Source organism: Lissotriton vulgaris, unplaced genomic scaffold (genome assembly GCF_964263255.1).
Source record: "Lissotriton vulgaris unplaced genomic scaffold, aLisVul1.2 SCAFFOLD_1876, whole genome shotgun sequence".
Lineage (NCBI taxonomy): Eukaryota > Metazoa > Chordata > Amphibia > Caudata > Salamandridae > Lissotriton > Lissotriton vulgaris.
The window spans coordinates 175,116-191,982 of NW_028245941.1; the positions used below are offsets into that span (position 1 = coordinate 175,116).

General features: G+C 51.0%; 1 protein-coding gene across 2 annotated transcripts in view; it reads right to left on the reverse strand.

Moving 5' to 3' along the window:
* Window positions 1–16,867, reverse strand: part of LOC147666222 (cullin-9-like) — a 326,973-nt gene that overhangs the window by 43,857 nt on the left and 266,249 nt on the right. For both annotated transcript variants that reach the window (XM_086949198.1, XM_086949199.1), the window contains exons 24-26: window positions 6,560–6,717; window positions 4,793–5,009; window positions 4,516–4,687 (exon numbers count right to left, since the gene is read on the reverse strand). In XM_086949198.1, the coding sequence (XP_086805324.1) occupies window positions 4,516–4,687; window positions 4,793–5,009; window positions 6,560–6,717 (547 nt within the window). The remainder of the gene's footprint in view (window positions 1–4,515; window positions 4,688–4,792; window positions 5,010–6,559; window positions 6,718–16,867) is intronic.

Sequence of the window (16,867 nt, forward strand, 5' to 3'; positions counted from 1 at the left end):
GAAACTCGAGTTCACACAATACTGAACGCTCACTCTTAAGTGCATCAGCAGTGCACTGTGAATCAATCAATCAATCAATAAGTGACACTTATAAAGCGCGCTACATACCCGTAGGGTCTCAAGGCGCTGGGGGGGGGGGGGGGGGAGGGTCACGGGGGGATGGGGGGTGCCGCTACTGCTCGAACAGCCAGGGCTTCAGCTTCTACCTGAAGGAGAGGTGGTCTTGGGTCAGGCGCAGGTCGGTCGGGAGGGAGTTCCAGGTCTTGACGGCCAGGTAGGAGAAGGACCTTCCTCCTGTAGTCGCTCTTCGGATGCGGGGGACGGCGGCGAGGGCGTGGTTGGCTGAACGGAGGTGGCGTTTGGGAGCGTAGAAGTTGACTCGGCTGTTGAGGTAGCTCGGGCCTTGGTCGTGTAGGGCTTTGTGTGCGTGGGTGAGGAGGCGGAAGGTGATTCTTTTGTTGACGGGGAGCCAGTGAAGGTCTCTCAGATGTCCGGAGATGTGGCTGGTTCGTGGGATGTCGAGGATGAGTCTGGCTGAGGCGTTCTGGATCCGCTGGAGTCTCTTCTGGAGCTTGGCGGTGGTACCGGCGTAGAGGGCGTTGCCGTAGTCCAGTCGGCTGGTGACGAGGGCCTGGGTGACGGTCTTCCTGGTCTCGGTGGGGATCCACCAGAAGATCTTCCGTAGCATGCGTAGGGTGTTGAAGCACGCCGAGGAGACGTTGTTGACTTGCCTGGTCATGGAGAGGGAGGAGTCCAGGATGAAGCCCAGGTTGCGTGCATGGTCTGTCGGTTTGGGTGCGGTGCCCAGGGCGGGAGGCCACCAGGAGTCGTCCCAGGCGGAGGGTGATGAGCCCAGGATGAGGACCTCCGTCTTGTCCGAGTTCAGTTTCAGGCGGCTGGTCGTCATCCACTCGGCTACCGCTTTCATCCCTTCGTGCAGGTTGGCTCTGGCGGCGGCGGGGTCGTTGGTCAGGGAGAGGATCAGCTGGGTGTCGTCGGCGTAGGAGATTATGCTGAGGTTGTGTTTGCGTACGATGGCCGCGAGGGGGCTCATGTAGACGTTGAAGAGGGTGGGGCTCAGAGATGATCCTTGGGGGACGCCGCAGATGACTTCGGAGGCCTCTGACTTGTACGGTGGTAGGCGGACTCTCTGTGTTCTTCCGTCGAGGAAGGAGATGATCCATTCCAGCGCCTTGTCCTGGATTCCGATGTTGCTGAGGCGCCGTACTAGGGTGCGGTGGCAGACCGTGTCGAATGCCGCGGAGAGGTCTAGGAGGATGAGGGCCGCTGTTTCTCCACTGTCCATCAGGGCTCGGATGTCATCGGTGGCGGCGATGAGGGCGGTCTCGGTGCTGTGATTGGCTCGGAAGCCGGACTGTGAGGGGTCGAGGGATCCGTTCGTCTCGAGGAAGGCGGCCATCTGCTTGTTGACGGTCTTCTCGATGACTTTGGCTGGGAACGGGAGGAGCGAGATGGGGCGGTAATTCTTGAGGTCGGTGGGGTCCGCTGTTGGTTTCTTGAGTAGAGCGCTGAGTTCGGCGTGTTTCCAGCTCTCAGGGAAGATGGTGGTGTCGAAGGATGTGTTGATGATGTCTCGCAGGTGGGGTGCGATGACAGCGTCGGCCTTGTTGAAGACGTGGTGAGGGCAGGGGTCGGTCGGTGATCCGGAGTGGATGGAGTTCATCGTGCGGATGGTGTCTTCGGTGCTGATCGGGGTCCAGGCGTGGAGGGTGGTGGTGGGGGGTGGTTGTTCGGTCATGGTGTGCGTTGGTTGGTTGTTGAAGCTGTTGTGTATGTCCGCGATCTTGTTGTGGAAGTATGAAGCGAGGGAGTTGCAGAGGTCTTGCGATGGGGTGATGTCGTTGTTTCCTGCGCTGGGGTTGGAAAGCTCTTTCACGATGTTGAAGAGTTCCTTGCAGTTGTGTGCGTTGTTGTCCAACCGGTCCTTGAATGCTGTTTTCTTGGCGGCGCGGATCAGCTGGTGGTGTTTCCGGGTGATAAGTTTGAAGGAGGTCCTGTTGTCCGGTGTCGGTTCCCTTCTCCAGACTTTCTCGAGGGCTCGGCAGTTCTTCTTGGAGCTCTTGAGTTAGTCGGTGAACCATGGGGCCTTCTTGCTGCCGGGTCTGCTAGGCGGGGTCCTCAGTGGGGCGAGTTCGTCCGCGCAGTTGCTGATCCACTTCGTGAGGTTGTCGGCGGCCTGGCTGGGGTTCGCTGAGCTGGCAGGAGGGTGCTGGCTCAGGGAGGTGGCGAGCTGGTCTGCTGTGATCTTGTTCCAGCTTCTGCGGGCGGCCTGTTGCTGGTGTTGGTGGGTCGTCGTTCTCTTGAAGGTGAAGTGGACGCAGCTGTGGATCGGAGCGTTTCACAGGCCTGTCACAGATAAGAAATGCTATCAAAACGAAATCCTACAAAACAATATACTACTGGCCGGCAGCAATTCATACCCGGACAACTTCGGGACGGGCTGCTAGTATCAAATACACAGGTAGATAGAGCAATAGCTCTAGCTATATACATATATGGCATGGAAATGGGAGAACAAATTCAGGGCACAGGATAAGACCCCCAATATTGATTAGGAGGTGCGTTTTGAGGTCTTTTTTAAAGCAGATATAGGAAGGGTTGCATCGCAGGTGTTTGGGGAGGGCATTCCAGATGTTTGGGGCATTTCCGGAGAAGGAGCGGGATTGTGTGGATTTCTTTTGAGCAGTGGTGGGACTAGGAGGAAAGCGTTGGTGCTGGTCATAGGTCGTGTGCTGCCAGCTTTGCAGAGCTTATTGGCGAGGTAAATCGAAGGTGAAGTTTGTATCTTGGTGCATTGTGGGTTTCAGGGGAGGTGGTATGAGCCATATCAAAACAAAAAAAAGCTTTTTTACAATGTGCGGACCACAACACTATATAGTAGCAGTGTTTAAGCATGTGATCAACGCAAGCTGCATACACCCTATCAGTTCCTGCCCAAACTAGTGCTGCCCAAGGAGCATAGAATGAAATATGAGTACCATAGCCTGATACGCACCAAAGGCATGCAAATAAAACTGTGTGAAGTGCAAAGGTTTCTTAGTGTCGGGGTAGCTGAGCTATTGAGGATCTGGTGGTTTCTGTCTAGCAGAGCGCTTCACAGTGAGACCAGTAACGAGACCGACTGGTCTAACAGGAAGTTGTTTCTAATGGGGGTGACAGCTGCAGTAGCCTAGCCATGACAATGGAATCCATCAGGGGTACCCCTCTAGAGATGGTACCGCTGTGGTCAAGAGTCTCCATTGACGCTGCCACCCATGGAGCAAGGGACCCCAACAAGACCCAGAGGCTAGACAACACCTTTAAAACTGCTATTCAGAATTCAGGTTAAGATGCGGTAATCACCCCAATGTTCCTCTGAGCCTGGACAAAAGCATGCTAGGGTACTGGAGAAGTCCAACATTACAAACTAAAACGCCTACACAATACTCAAATCCAGGGTCACTACAGAACGTGTTTGCATTTACAAAAGGATATCCAAAAATATATAAATGACAACAAAATAATGCACGCCTCTCGGACACAAGCATTATTCACACATTCTCACACACCTTGTAACCTCTGACACAAGCATCATTCAGACATTCTCCCACACCTTGTAACCTCTGACACAAGCATCATTCAGACATTCTCACACACCTTGTAACCTCTGACACAAGCATCATTCACACATTCTCACACACCTTGTAACCTCCGACACAAGCATCATTCAGACATTCTCACACACCTTGTAACCTCTGACACAAGCATCATTCAGACATTCTCACACACCTTGTAACCTCTGACACAACCATCATTCACACATTCTCCCACATCTTGCGACCTCTCGGATACAAACATCATTCACACATTAGCCCACACCGTACGACTAGTTCCGGTCTCCTCCAGATTCTGAGACAATAAGTGTTTTTTACTTCTATAATTATTTAAAACGCAGGCTCTACATCCAGTCAACTCAGAATAAAAAAAGTTGATGCATGTCCCAATGGGTTATTAGATCATTTTACACCACCTTGATCAGAGAAAAATATATTTCTAATAATTTCATGGCATCTAGACCAATAATTTGAGGTTATCAGTTGGTGCTTTCTTATGCCCAATTATGGTTCACAGTAGAGCAATTTCTACCAATGTCCACAGAGCCCCATCCCAAATCAGCCCCACTGTGAAATGGTATCATATATTGCACAGAATACTAATGAGCTACAACTCCAAGGAGACTCTAAAGTTCAGCTCAACTGTCTGTGGATTTTAACCAACAGCAAAGTATCTGCTGTCACCCGTAAACACGCTGTGGCACTTTGGCTCGAGCATAAGTACGAGCTGACGCCGTCCGATTTAAGAAGCATGAGGGCAGGACACCTACAACTCTTTTCCCCCGTAGTGTTCTGGTATACTCTGACATCAAGTAACTCATTTTTCCCAAACATATTCTGCGGATTCCCATATTGGTTGTTAATGTGAGAGGCGACCATTGATCTAAGTGAAATAACTCACCTTTTGTATAAAAGTCAGAAAATTTCATCAGGTAACTGTTGAGGGATGCTGGTAAGTATTTTGCGGGATCATCCATAAGACAGAGTGGGGATATGGTCCAGCAGCGTGGCGAAAGAACAAGCACCTTCACCTCTGGTTCCTCACCTGCTCCCTGCAGTTGATCCTCCATCGTCTACAGAAACAAAGAGGTGAAATTCATGCCTTGAAAGAACAATTTGGTGTTGTGAACTCACCCTGGAACCAAGACATTCGGGTACATTCCCCTGCGAGCTCTCACCTCTTTGAGATCCTCCTTGTCCCCTTCATCCAGCAACTTCTTGTCCAGCTGCTGCAGAAGAAAGAGGTGGAACTCCTGTTGAAGCTCTTCGGACTCCATCAGGTTCTTCAGCATCTGCTGCGGGAAGCGATTTGGGAAGCACCGGCTGATTTGATCGATAACTGCACTTTCCAGCCAGACCTTCCCCTGAGACAGGAGACGATCTCCGAGATAATGCCTGGAGATAGTAACACATTAAAGAAAGCCTGAGCATACAAAACTATAAACATTCCTTTACAGTATGGTAAGACCATTCACCAGATGAAGTATAAAGACGCACACCAACATACTCTCTGGCGAGTCTCCTTGATAAAACCTGAAGAAGCACCAGAACAAAAACACTGACACGTTGCTGCTCAACTTAGATATTCCTGAGTCATGATCTAACAAGCAACACCGTAACACAACAGCAGATTAAAGTAGAGCCAAACAAAACTCCCTGAGGTTTATTGGTGAAATGTAGAGGATACCCTTGGTGCTTTGCGCAGATGACATCCTTGACCCCTTTCTCACACCAACCGGAGAAACTTATGCAAGATGAAGGAAAGTGAAGAAAATCCCAGGACAGACTGGGGAACCCAACATGAGAGATATAACATGTAGCTACCCTTTCGCCACTACGGCATAGGAATGCAGCCAGTAAAGACGTCTTTATCCCAATCAGGCTGGTAGATGTAGTCACATCAGGACTCATCTTGGGAGTGGGAATGGAGACAGTAGACTGTTGTTCAGTGTGTCGTGTGAACACCATGGCCCGATTCTGACAACACCAATGCACTGTGCTTTCTCATATTCTGGCCCGCTGGCCCTTGAGTGAGGCAACACATGGTGCTTCCCTCTCTGACGAGGCTATTGAAAGTGTCCTTGGTAGTTGGAAAGTTTCACAGAATTGACTCGGAGATGATTATAGAAGACCTCAAATACAGGAGAGGGAAATAAAGAAGAGAGGAGCTCAAAAGGGTGGTAAAGAGCAGGGTCACAGCGTAGTGCAGATACGATAAAAGAAAATAGAGAGAGGAGGCGAGCACAAAGTAGTTCAAGAAGGGAGAGGAGGAAAAGTACTGGGTCAGTGCGAGAGAACAGATGTGTAGATAAAAGAGGAACACGCAGAAAGGGAAGGGACAAAGCTGCGCAGGGGATAAAGAGAAACAAGTGGACGCACATGGTGGGGTGGATTAGTGCTAAGCAGGGAGGGGGTCTAAGACCAGAAAGCAGAAGGAGACAGACTTTATGGGGGTGGAGTGGGAAAAGAGAGGGGTAGGACAGCCAGGCAGCAAAGGAGGTGGAGGAAGGTCTTGACAGTGGAGAACGGGGCTTGTCAAACCACTAGGCAGTATGGAGGCAGACCCAGAAAATTGACTTAATTGACAAACCACAGGGCAGTATGGAGGCAGACCAGAGATGGACTTCACTGGGTTTATGTTGCCCATCCCTTGAGCACTTTGTGAAAGAACAGTAGTGCATAAACAGTAGCAGCTAGAAGTCACATGACCATGAGAGCTCAAAGGTGCTATTAACCGTGAAAAAGACTCAACCTTTGCAACATGATGAAACAGAACCAGCCCTATTATGCTGCGTGTCTCATCACTATTAACTGTATGACTTCTTGTTGAATAGCCGACATGACCGCAATAGTTACACTAGCACAAATACTCAATACGAGACCTATATAATGTGGGCCAGCTCTGCTGATTGTATTTTTGGCATGGGTAGAGCAGCACCTGTTACCTGTAAAAGTGCTCAAAGGTGTTAGCCAACTCCAATCCAGAGAGGAACAGCATGGGCTCCAAAAACTGCTGCAGCTGCCGCAGTGTCTTCACATTAGACAAATCCGTGCGGCTCTTCTGTATCTGCTCATCGATATAACGGGCAAACTTTTCACTAACCTGAAATGAAAAGGAAAAACTCCTGATATTACAGTAGACACAGTAATAATGCTAAGAGATGTATGGATGCCTAGTGCTGGGGATCTCGGGTGCAGGTTACAATACTCCATTTGACATTCTGTGGTGTCATCAGAGGTGAGAGCACAGGCATGAGAGAAGAAAATGTGACTTACTGGCAACCAAAGCTTTCCACCATTGTATTTTAATACAGGCTCACATGATCTTGAAATGCTCCAACTTGTCAAGATGGAATGTTCAGAATATTATAATCACAGAAAACACCCAGCATTCACCTCCAACAGTTGTCCACCTCACTTGGGTCATTTGAGTAGAGGTACCTTGTCATGGCCATGGCTGGACATGGCTACCATCTGCAACTTCTAGAGCAAATTACGCATTTTCCATGAGATAAACGAAAGTCAAAGAAATGGATAAAGTTTTGATTTTGGCGTTTAAGGAGATGCCTTCAACCACTTCATGACTTATCACCTCATCAATTACTGTTGTATCTTCTTGAGCTGGAGGAACTATGCATAAAGTCCTCGATACGACTTCAGATATAACCAGATAGTGCCACATTGCAAACGAAAGACACCAAACAAACTTTTAAATGCCTTTAAATTTACTGCTAAAATTATGAATGTAGTCCAAAAAGTACTGCATACATTTTTCCTAAAGTACAAGGATTTGAAAAGATGCACAAGTGCCTCCTTTGGTATATGAAGCAGATACCAGCCTGGCTGTTAGCAACATCAACAAAGCTAGTAAGAAACTCAAACTTCATATGAGCAGGCCTAGTCACTTGCCATCCTCTTCTACAGCCAACGGAGCAAACGTCCTTCCCTGCCATTGATGGGGTTTGCAGAGTACCTTTGATTTATCTTGCATTCCTTACGTCTTCATTGTGTGGTCATCCACAAAAGTCTCTTTTTCCCACATAAGCCACAAGCTCTAAATAAGGCATCCCTTGGTGCATCAGCCAAATCGTAAAAAGAAAATAGATAACTTTCCCGAGGTAAAGTGAAGAACTTGCCCAGAAGAACAAGTTACATGCCTTCGGTAATGTCTTATCTGGTAGAGACTCTATCTAACCGTAGATTCCTTACCTTAGAATTATCCTCAGGAGTCAGACTATATTGGGAAATGTTTTCCTGAGCAGTACACCCCTGGCGCCGGTCGGTGGTGTCGCTCGGCTCCAAGTGGCATCATCTGCAGTAACATGCATGGTGCCTATCTAAGCTGCACCCCAGCGTGCTGACGTCAGTACCATTTTGAGAAGTTCCACGCCAGAAGCCTGGAGCCACGAAGCACACTGACCGCTGGTGTAGAATACTAGGGCCCTGAAACGTGAAATCCCTGTCCCTAGAAATCTGATCGCAGAGCGGGGAGGATGGGTGGGTAGGTAAAGAATCTGGGGCTAGATAGAATCTCTACCAGATAAGGGCGTTACTGGAGTAAATTGCTCATCCGATAGAGACTTCTAGCCGCAGATTCCTAACCTTAGAATACAAACCCAAGCAATAACTCCCCGGAGGTGTTCTGAGGACCAATTTCACAAGAGGAAGTTTTGCTAGACCGAACGGGCAAAATGCCCATCCATACGGGCCTGACTGTCCAGGCAGTATTGATTGGTAAAAGTGTGCAAGGAAGCCAATGTTGATGCCTAGCAGAGTTCCAGGAAGTAATAACGCAGAGGTCGCAGCTTTAGCTCTGGTGTAATGAGCCTGCAAACCCTCAGGGGGTTGCTCCCAAGTCAATGCATACCAGATTTTGATACAGCGCACGATCCATCGTGAGATGGTACTCTTCTGTACGGCAGGTCCTTTCTTCGCTTCAACATACCCCACGAAGAGTTGGTCGTCCACCCAGAACTCTTGTGTGCGGACAGGTTAAGAAAATACCTCCCCACTCCCAGGCCACTATCACCGCTCTGGAGCAGTTGTTACACCTATTTCATGACTAATTCCAAGTACCAGCTGGGCAGTTGCCATGGAGATAATGCAATTTAGCCTTCAACAGCTTCAGGCAGGGTAAAAGTAACATTCTAAAAGTTACATTACCAATATATTTAAGAAAAATCAGACTTCAGCTTTAGATTGGATTTTAATTTAATATAAGAATATGGCTTTGTAAGAAGTCAGTGGCTGGTACAGGTCAAAACTTATATAAGTTTATAGACATCATGTGATCAAGACTGTGGACACAGTCGAAACGCGTCGTGGCGGCTTGTTAAGCTCAATTTTGCACGAATAAAGACACCTTGATTCTGGCACCATACCTGGGTTCCGTTCTTCGTCATTTATCCGATTGTCAAATTCTGATCGGTGACGCCGAGAGGCGTCTGGCGAGTATTTCCTCAAAGTTTATAAACGTATACATCCTATAATCTATACGTTGACTTCTACTATGTGCTGTCTGCAGCTTGACCCCCGACATGGGACATTTTGGGCCTTGCCACCGAGGGAACTTGCCATTTCTAATCACACACATGTTCCACTCTTAAATATTAGACACTCTACCTTGTGGACCGCTAGTTTAATGTTGAATATTTAAAATCAGTCTAAAGGGTTATTTTGACAGATGTGTGCAGCAGGGTTCAAGCTGCTGTTATCAGGCTACCCAGGGTGGGCCTAAAGCGATGTTCTCACTGGCAGTGTATTGGATCGCATAAGAGGCGCTGCAGTCCACAAGCAGCATTCAACTTTCCATGCCATGGGTGTATTTCTGCTCCGTGTACTATGGCTTTGTAGAAAAGTAAAAAATGCATTCAGGTTTTAATTGAAATTCCAGCATGTTTTAGGATCAGAGCACATACACCTGGCACTGATTAGCATTGTCCCGTTATTAGAGTTCACGATTATCTGCAGGTGAGTCCAAAAAAATAGAAGAAAAAAAACGAGGGTGACCAACAAAAGACGGGTACCTTTCAACAAGTACATTTTGGATTTGGATGGAGATACTGTGGTGGGCCCCACTGCTCTAAAGAACGTGTTGGCTGAAAATCTCCCATCTTCAGGAAATCGGGGCGTATTCATTTTCACTTCGGTTTAAGGTGGGCAGTCCGGAGGTGCGTTTGTTGTTCTATTCGATTGTTTTTAAAGATCAAAAAGATTCTACAATGCTGAAAGAAGTTACCTTTTTTTATCAGAAGAATCTTATTGAACTCATAAACCCACCACCGGCTCCGCCTTGAATTCTCAGACAGCAAGGCTCCTTGTGCTAAGTCACTACAGCAGTATGGCGGCCTTGTAGTTTGGCACAGAGCAATCAACCGCACATCTCCCCTGATCTTGACCCTTATTGGGCTCATTGCCAGCGGTGTGATGCCCTAAATAGACAGCACTGCCTGAAGTGCCGGGACAGAAGACGCTGAGGACCCCCGCCTGTCCACAAGTGTGTCGGAATAAACGTGTTGGACCAGGTGTTCTGGGGGGGATGCGGGCCCGCCTGGTGACTGGGAGAATTGTCCGGGCAGGCGTAGCCACATTCCGGTGGCTGAAGAGATGCCGACGTGGGCGTTCTGCCCCGATGTTATGGACTGATGCTGCAGATTTCCTTGTCTTGCTGTCCAGAGCTAACGGAGGGGATCCAGGAGAGTGGACCCCAACGCTGGAAGAGACAATGACAGCCCGACTGGCCAGCTGCAATGACATGATTTGTCCTTGGTGGGCCCCCATCTGTGTGCTGGCTGGACCGAAGCATTGGAGTTTTTCCAGTGTCAACAATACTCGGAGTGAGACCTCATCAGGGAACAGCACTGAAGGCCAGTGCCCTCATTGCGGAGGCAGTCAGGCTAGGTCCTGATGTGGCTTGCAACAGGGTATAGGAGGTTGAAAGACGTGCTTCTTGCGCAGCCCCGCACTGCGGACTGTCTCTCTTCCCCTCCATGCTGGATTGCGGAGTGGGGCCACCCGCCGCTGACTACACGTGCCGCCCCTCGTGCTCGCAGACAGGGAGTTTGGCAGGATGTGCGCTTCGCGGTTGCTGAGGGGTGACCCAGAGTGAGCCTTAAGGATCGCAGTTCAATACGACGAAAGACAAATATCCCTCTACCACAGATAAACAAAGCACCATGGATAAACATGCCCAAATTGGCACCACTACTCTGGAGATGAGCAGGCCAGCTGGAGTCATTCGGACAACGCGGCGCCGCTGGCTGCTATCACAAAGTCCTGAGATATGATTGATACCTTGATCTGGGCGGTTGGCTCCAATGTCACACAACTTCAACAAGATCTTTGGAAGGCAGCTGAAAGGAACACATAAGCAGAGACCAAGGTGTCCAGCATTGAAGACTCAGTCGGGGCCATAGAACAAAAAGTAAAGTAAACACTGACAATAGTGACGAAGTAGCTAGTGGCACAATTGAAGGATGCAAAGGGCCGTGCCCGTCACAATCTGTGATTTGCTGACTTCAAAGAGGGGTGTGACAGAATGGCCTCAACCAGTGGTGCCCGCAGAGTCCCTCTCTGCATCTTTTGGACCCACAGGGTACTGGTAAAGAAATCCCCACCTGGGGCGAGGTTGTGACCGGCATTAGCAAAGATTCTAATTTATATGGATAGATTTGCAATCCTTAAATATGCAAGGAGCCAAGACAAGATCTAATGATATTCCCAGACTAAACGAAAATGGTGCAACAGCAGCGTCAATCCTTCACTGCGGCAAAACAACGCCTTTGCTACCTAAAAATCCAGTACATGCTGCTATATCTAGCACGTTTAAGAGTAGTCTTCAACTCAAAAACTCTGTTCTTTGACTTCACAGAGGAGGTCTTCACCTAGGCAGATGAATCAGTGCAGCTGAAGCTGCACACCCTACCCCGCATGGACTTCAACTCATCCCAAAGCGGCAGAAGGAGCCACCCGGCAAAATCCATGGTGAAGAGATGTAGCTGATACCGATCCTCCTGGAGATGCAAGCACTGAGATGATGCACCCTAGTCGTCCCCGGCGAATGAAAGGTTGATGCTATGCCACAGGCACCAATTGGGTGGTTGGTACTTACTGTGCGTTCATATTGTGAGACCTACATGTATGACTGCAACCCCAAGAGATACAGGTTCCATTCTCTCTAATACGGTTTCTCGGTTATTTATTTATTTTGAGAATTTATAAAGCGCAACTGTCACCGTTGCAGGCATCCTGGTGCTAAAATAGGCAGGTTAGGGAGGGGAAAATGGGGACCCATTGGCAATTCTTCTGTGACAGTTACTTCTTGTTCTTTGAAGTATGGGGATGGTTTTTTTTCAGTTGTAATGCACAGGCACGCCTCCCTAGGTCCATATGCAGCGGCAAACACTCACTTATATTAATGGTCGCCATTTTATCTTATTTTACATAATAACGCTCCTCATCTTACATTTATCAGCTGATTGCTATTTGGTAGCAATACAACTTTCCTGTCTTTTGCGTGTCATGCTTTCATACTGCTAGTGGGAGGCTCTGAAGTTCCAATTTTCATGGAATCTATGCACAAGTTACTACTTGTGTAACGATATATCTGTAAGAGACGTTAGTTAGTGGTAGATTCCTTACCTTAGAATATCCCCAGGCGTCAGACTGGATCCAGAAATGTTTGGCGTAGCAGTACCCATGCGCGTCAGTAGGCGTCGTCCGTGGCTTCACGTCCGTCGTCGGCGCCGCGATGACGTCGTCGGAGAACTTAGACGCCGCCTCCGCGCGCTGACGTCAGTTCTTATACACAGCTTTTCCGCGCCAGAAACGCAGAGCCATGATAAAAACCAACACTGGTGCCATGAAACTAGGGCCCTGAAAGGGGATTACCTTAACCCTAGATATCGGTTCGCAGAACGGGGAGGATGGGTGGGTCGGTAAGGAATCTATCACTAACTAATGTCTCCTACAGATATATCGTTACACAAGTAGTAACTTGTGCATCTGAAAGAGACACGTTAGTGATAGATTCCATATCTTAGAATAGATACCCCAGTAATAGAAACTCCGGTGGTGGGTCTGCGAACCAATAATCACAGCAGAAAGTCCTGGAGGACGGAACGGCCAAAGAAGCCATCCCTCCGGACTTGGCTGTCCAGGCAGTAGTGTCTTGCGAACGTGTGCAGCGAGGCCCACGTAGCTGCCTGGCAAATGTCCTGCAAGGGGACTCCACGGCCCAGGGCAGTAGTAGTCGCCGTGGCCCGAATGAGGATGTTCCATTTTAGCCAAAGAATAGCACGCTTGGATGCACAACACGATCCACCAAGAGATGGTCTGTTTGTGCACCGCCCGTCCTTTCTTAGCGCCCACGTAACCAACAAAGAGTTGGTCATCCACCCGGAACTGACGTGTGCGATCCAGATAGTATGAGAGCGCACGTTTTGGGTCCAGACGGTGGAGCAGCTCTTCCTCTTTCGAGGGATGCGGAGGCGGAAAGAAGGTGGGCAAGGTGATGGACTGCCAGATGTGCAAGGCTGTGACTACCTTGGGCAGGAAAGAGGGTCTTGTCCGCAACACAACCTTGTCCGGATGGACAGAAAGGAAAGGAGGTTTGGATGAAAGATCCTGGAGCTCACTCACTCTCCTGGCAGAGGTGATGGCAACCAGGAAAGCAGTCTTAAGCGTAACACGACGGAGAGGACAGTTAGGAAGAGGCTCAAAAGGAGCGCACATCAGGTAAGTTAGAACCAGGGTCAAGTCCCACTGGGGCATCACGAAAGGAACAGGAGGGAACATACGAGTGATGCCCTTTAAAAATCTGTTAACAATCGGGGACTTGAACAAAGAAGGCTGATCAGGCAGCCTTAAGAAGGCGGAAAGGGCAGAAAGGTAGCCCTTGAGAGTGCCCAGAGCAGAGCCCTGCTGGGCAAGAGAAAGAAGAAAGAGAAGAACCTCTGAAAGGGGGGCAGAGAGGGGATCTACAGACTTTGCTGTGCACCCTGCCACAAATCTGTTTCACCTGCAGGCGTATACCGACTTTGTGGAGGGACGCCTGGCTGCCAGAATCGCATTACAAACTTCAGGAGGCAATTCAAATGGCCTCAACTGTCGCCGCTCAATCTCCACGCATGGAGGTGGAGACTGGACAGGTTCGGGTGGAGGACCGTCCCCTGCTGCTGCGACAGAAGGTCCTCCTGAAGAGGCAGACAAATCGGGGGATCGACAGACATGCTGAGTAGCACTGGATACAAATATCTTCGTGCCCAGTCCTGAGCCACAAGGATAACCTGCGCCCGGTCGCGCCTGATCTTCTTCAGCACTCTGGGCAGAAGTGGTATAGGCGGAAAGGCGTACAACAGACCGCAACTCCACTCGCGACGAAAAGCGTCTCCGAGCGAGTGCTGCCTTGGAAATTCCAACGCGCAGAACTGATGACATTGCGCGTTCTCTTCTGTGGCGGATAGATCTAACCAAGGCTCTCCCCATTGCTGAAAGAGGCCTTGCGCCACGTCCGAGTTCAGACGCCATTCGTGATCCATCCTGCACCAACGGCTGTGTTCGTCCACCCTGGCGTTCAGAGAACCTGCCAGGTGTTGAACCACAAGGGTCACGCCCTGATGTTCCAGCCACTGCTAGAGGCGCAGAGCCTCCTGGCATAGGATCCATGACCCCACCCCGCCCTGTTTGTTGCAGTACCACATGGCGGTTGTGTTGTCCGTGAACACCTGCACTACACTCCACCGAACATAGGGGACGAATGCCTTCAGTGCAAGCCGGATTGCCCGCAGCTCCAGAAGGTTGATGTGGAGCTGGGACTCCGCCGGAGACCAGAGGACTCTGACCTCTGCCTCTCCCATGTGGCCTCCACAGTCCTGGAGGGACGCGTCCGTCACAACTATGTGCTCCGGTTGGGGTAGGGAGAGGGATCTGCCGCTGACCCACTCGAGTGAGCCACCACTGCAACTGTCTTGCAGTGCCTTTCAAGATCAAGACATGGTCTGACAAGTTGCCCTGATACTGGGCCCACTGAAACTTCATGTCCCACTGCAGAGCCCGCATCCGCCACTGGGCGTGATACACCAGCAGGATGCAGGAGGCCATCAGCCCCAGAAGCCGCAGCATCAACCTGACCGAGACTCGGGATAAAGGCTGAAAGATCGGAATCAGAGCCTGAATATCCCGAACCCGCTGTTCGGGAGGATAAACCTGAAACTGCGCCGAGTCTAGAACCGCTCCGATGAAGAGGAGCTTCTGAGAGGGGCACAGGTGTGACTTCGGCACATTGATGGAGAACCCCAGCAGGTGCAGGAGGTCGGCCGTAATCCGGAGGTGGCTGACGACTGTCTGGGGCGAGATTGAAACCCCTGCCTGCGCAGAGGAGCTGCGAACACCGCCATCAAGTTCGTGAACACCCTTGGGGCGCTGGTAAGGCCGAAGGGGAGCACGGTAAACTGAAAGTGCTCGTGGCCTACCGTGAAACGCAGGTAACACCAGTGGGCCGGCAGGACGGGGATGTGAAAATAAGCGTCCTGCAAGTCCAACGCTACCATCCAGTCTCCAGGGTCTAGGGAAGCTAAGACCTGAGCCAATGTCAGCATCTTGAACTTCTCCTTCCGGAGGAAGCCGTTGACATTCCGGAGGTCCAAGATAGGGCCTAGGCCCCCTTTGCCCTTCTTGGGTACCAGAAAGTAGTGGGAGTAGCAACGACACTCTACTTCTGGCCCAGGAATGCGCTTGATGGCCCCCTTGGCCAAGAGGGCCGTAACCTCCTCTTGTAGAAGTTTCAAGTGATCCCCCGACACGCGGTGGCACTGCGGTGGCATGGCTGGAAGGGTCGCCTCGAAGGGGAGGGAGTAGCCCCTTCGGACGATTTGCAGCACCCACCTGTCTGATGTGACAGTGCGCCAGTGGAGGTGGTGATGGCGAACCCTGCCCCCCACTGGCGTCACATGGGACTGAAAGCTCGGACTTGGAAGGTTTTGAGGCGGATGCTGCAGGGGCAGGTGTGGACTGGCCTCGCCGTTGTCCCCGACCGACGCCACGGCGGTTTCCACGTCCGCCACCGCGCTGGACGGTAGTCTGCGGCCCGTGGCTGGCAGGACGTGTGGGGGCGCCCCTTTCTTGGCCTCGAAAGGGGCAAAAGGCAGCCGTTTGCTGGCGCGGGGCCGAGAGGCCCAAGGACTTGGCCGTAGCCCTGGAGTCCTTAAAGCGCTCAAGCGCATGGTCTGCCTTGTCACCAAAGAGGCGACGGCCATCGAACGGTATGTCTATAAGTGTGTTTGGACATCAGCCGAGAAGTGAGCGGACCTCAACCAGGCGTGGCGATGAATCGCCACCGTCGTTGCCATCGCTCTGCCCAGTGAGTCAGTAGTGTCCAGCCCACACCGGATGGAATAACACGCTGCATCTCGACCCTCCACAAGGGCTTGGCCGAGTTTAGCCCGGACCTCCACCAGGCATTCTGGCAGCACGTCCGCAACCGTATCCCACAGAGAGTGGGTGTAGCGGCCCAAGAGGCATGCGGTATTGACTGAAAACATTCTTTCTGTATTGCTTGTACCTCTTGGATTCCCGATCGGGGGGAGCCTCTGGGAATGCGGTCTGGGAATTAGAGGCCTGGATAACCAGGCTCTCGGGAGTGGGGTGGGTATACAGAAAGCAAGGGTCGCCCGGAGCCGGGCGGTGGCGCCTGGCCACGTTCCTATACACAGGCTGACCTGTAGCGGGCTTGGATCAAGTGCCCAGAAGAACGTCTGATAAGGCCTTATTAAACGGCAGCAGAGGCTCGGACGAGCTTGACTGCGGTTTAAGGACCTCAGTGAGTCCTCACAGCCACGACGGGGAGCTCAAGGCCCAAGGCCTTGGCCGCCCCCATCAGCACCACGCTATAAGCAGCCCCCTCCTCCGTAGCCACGCTAGGAGGGGAGACAAAACCAGTGTCGGGCGCAGTGTCCAGACCACTGGCCTCCCCAAGCTCTCCTGTCCAGTCTGCAGAAGACTGATACTCACGTGCCAGAGGGTCCTCACCTGGTACTGAGGCTCAAAGGATGGGGCAGGGTCATAGAAATAGAAATCTCCAGACGGCGTTGAGAGCGGTGCCGGACCTGAATCGAGGGTAGGACCAGGGACGGCGTCGTCCTGGGAAGGCACCGGGGCCACACCCTTAGGGCCGGAGCTGGCGAGGTCGTGAGGTCGACCGGCGGCGACCCGGATCCAGAGCCGGATCCAGTGGGGCCCTGCGGCGCCGGGATCGA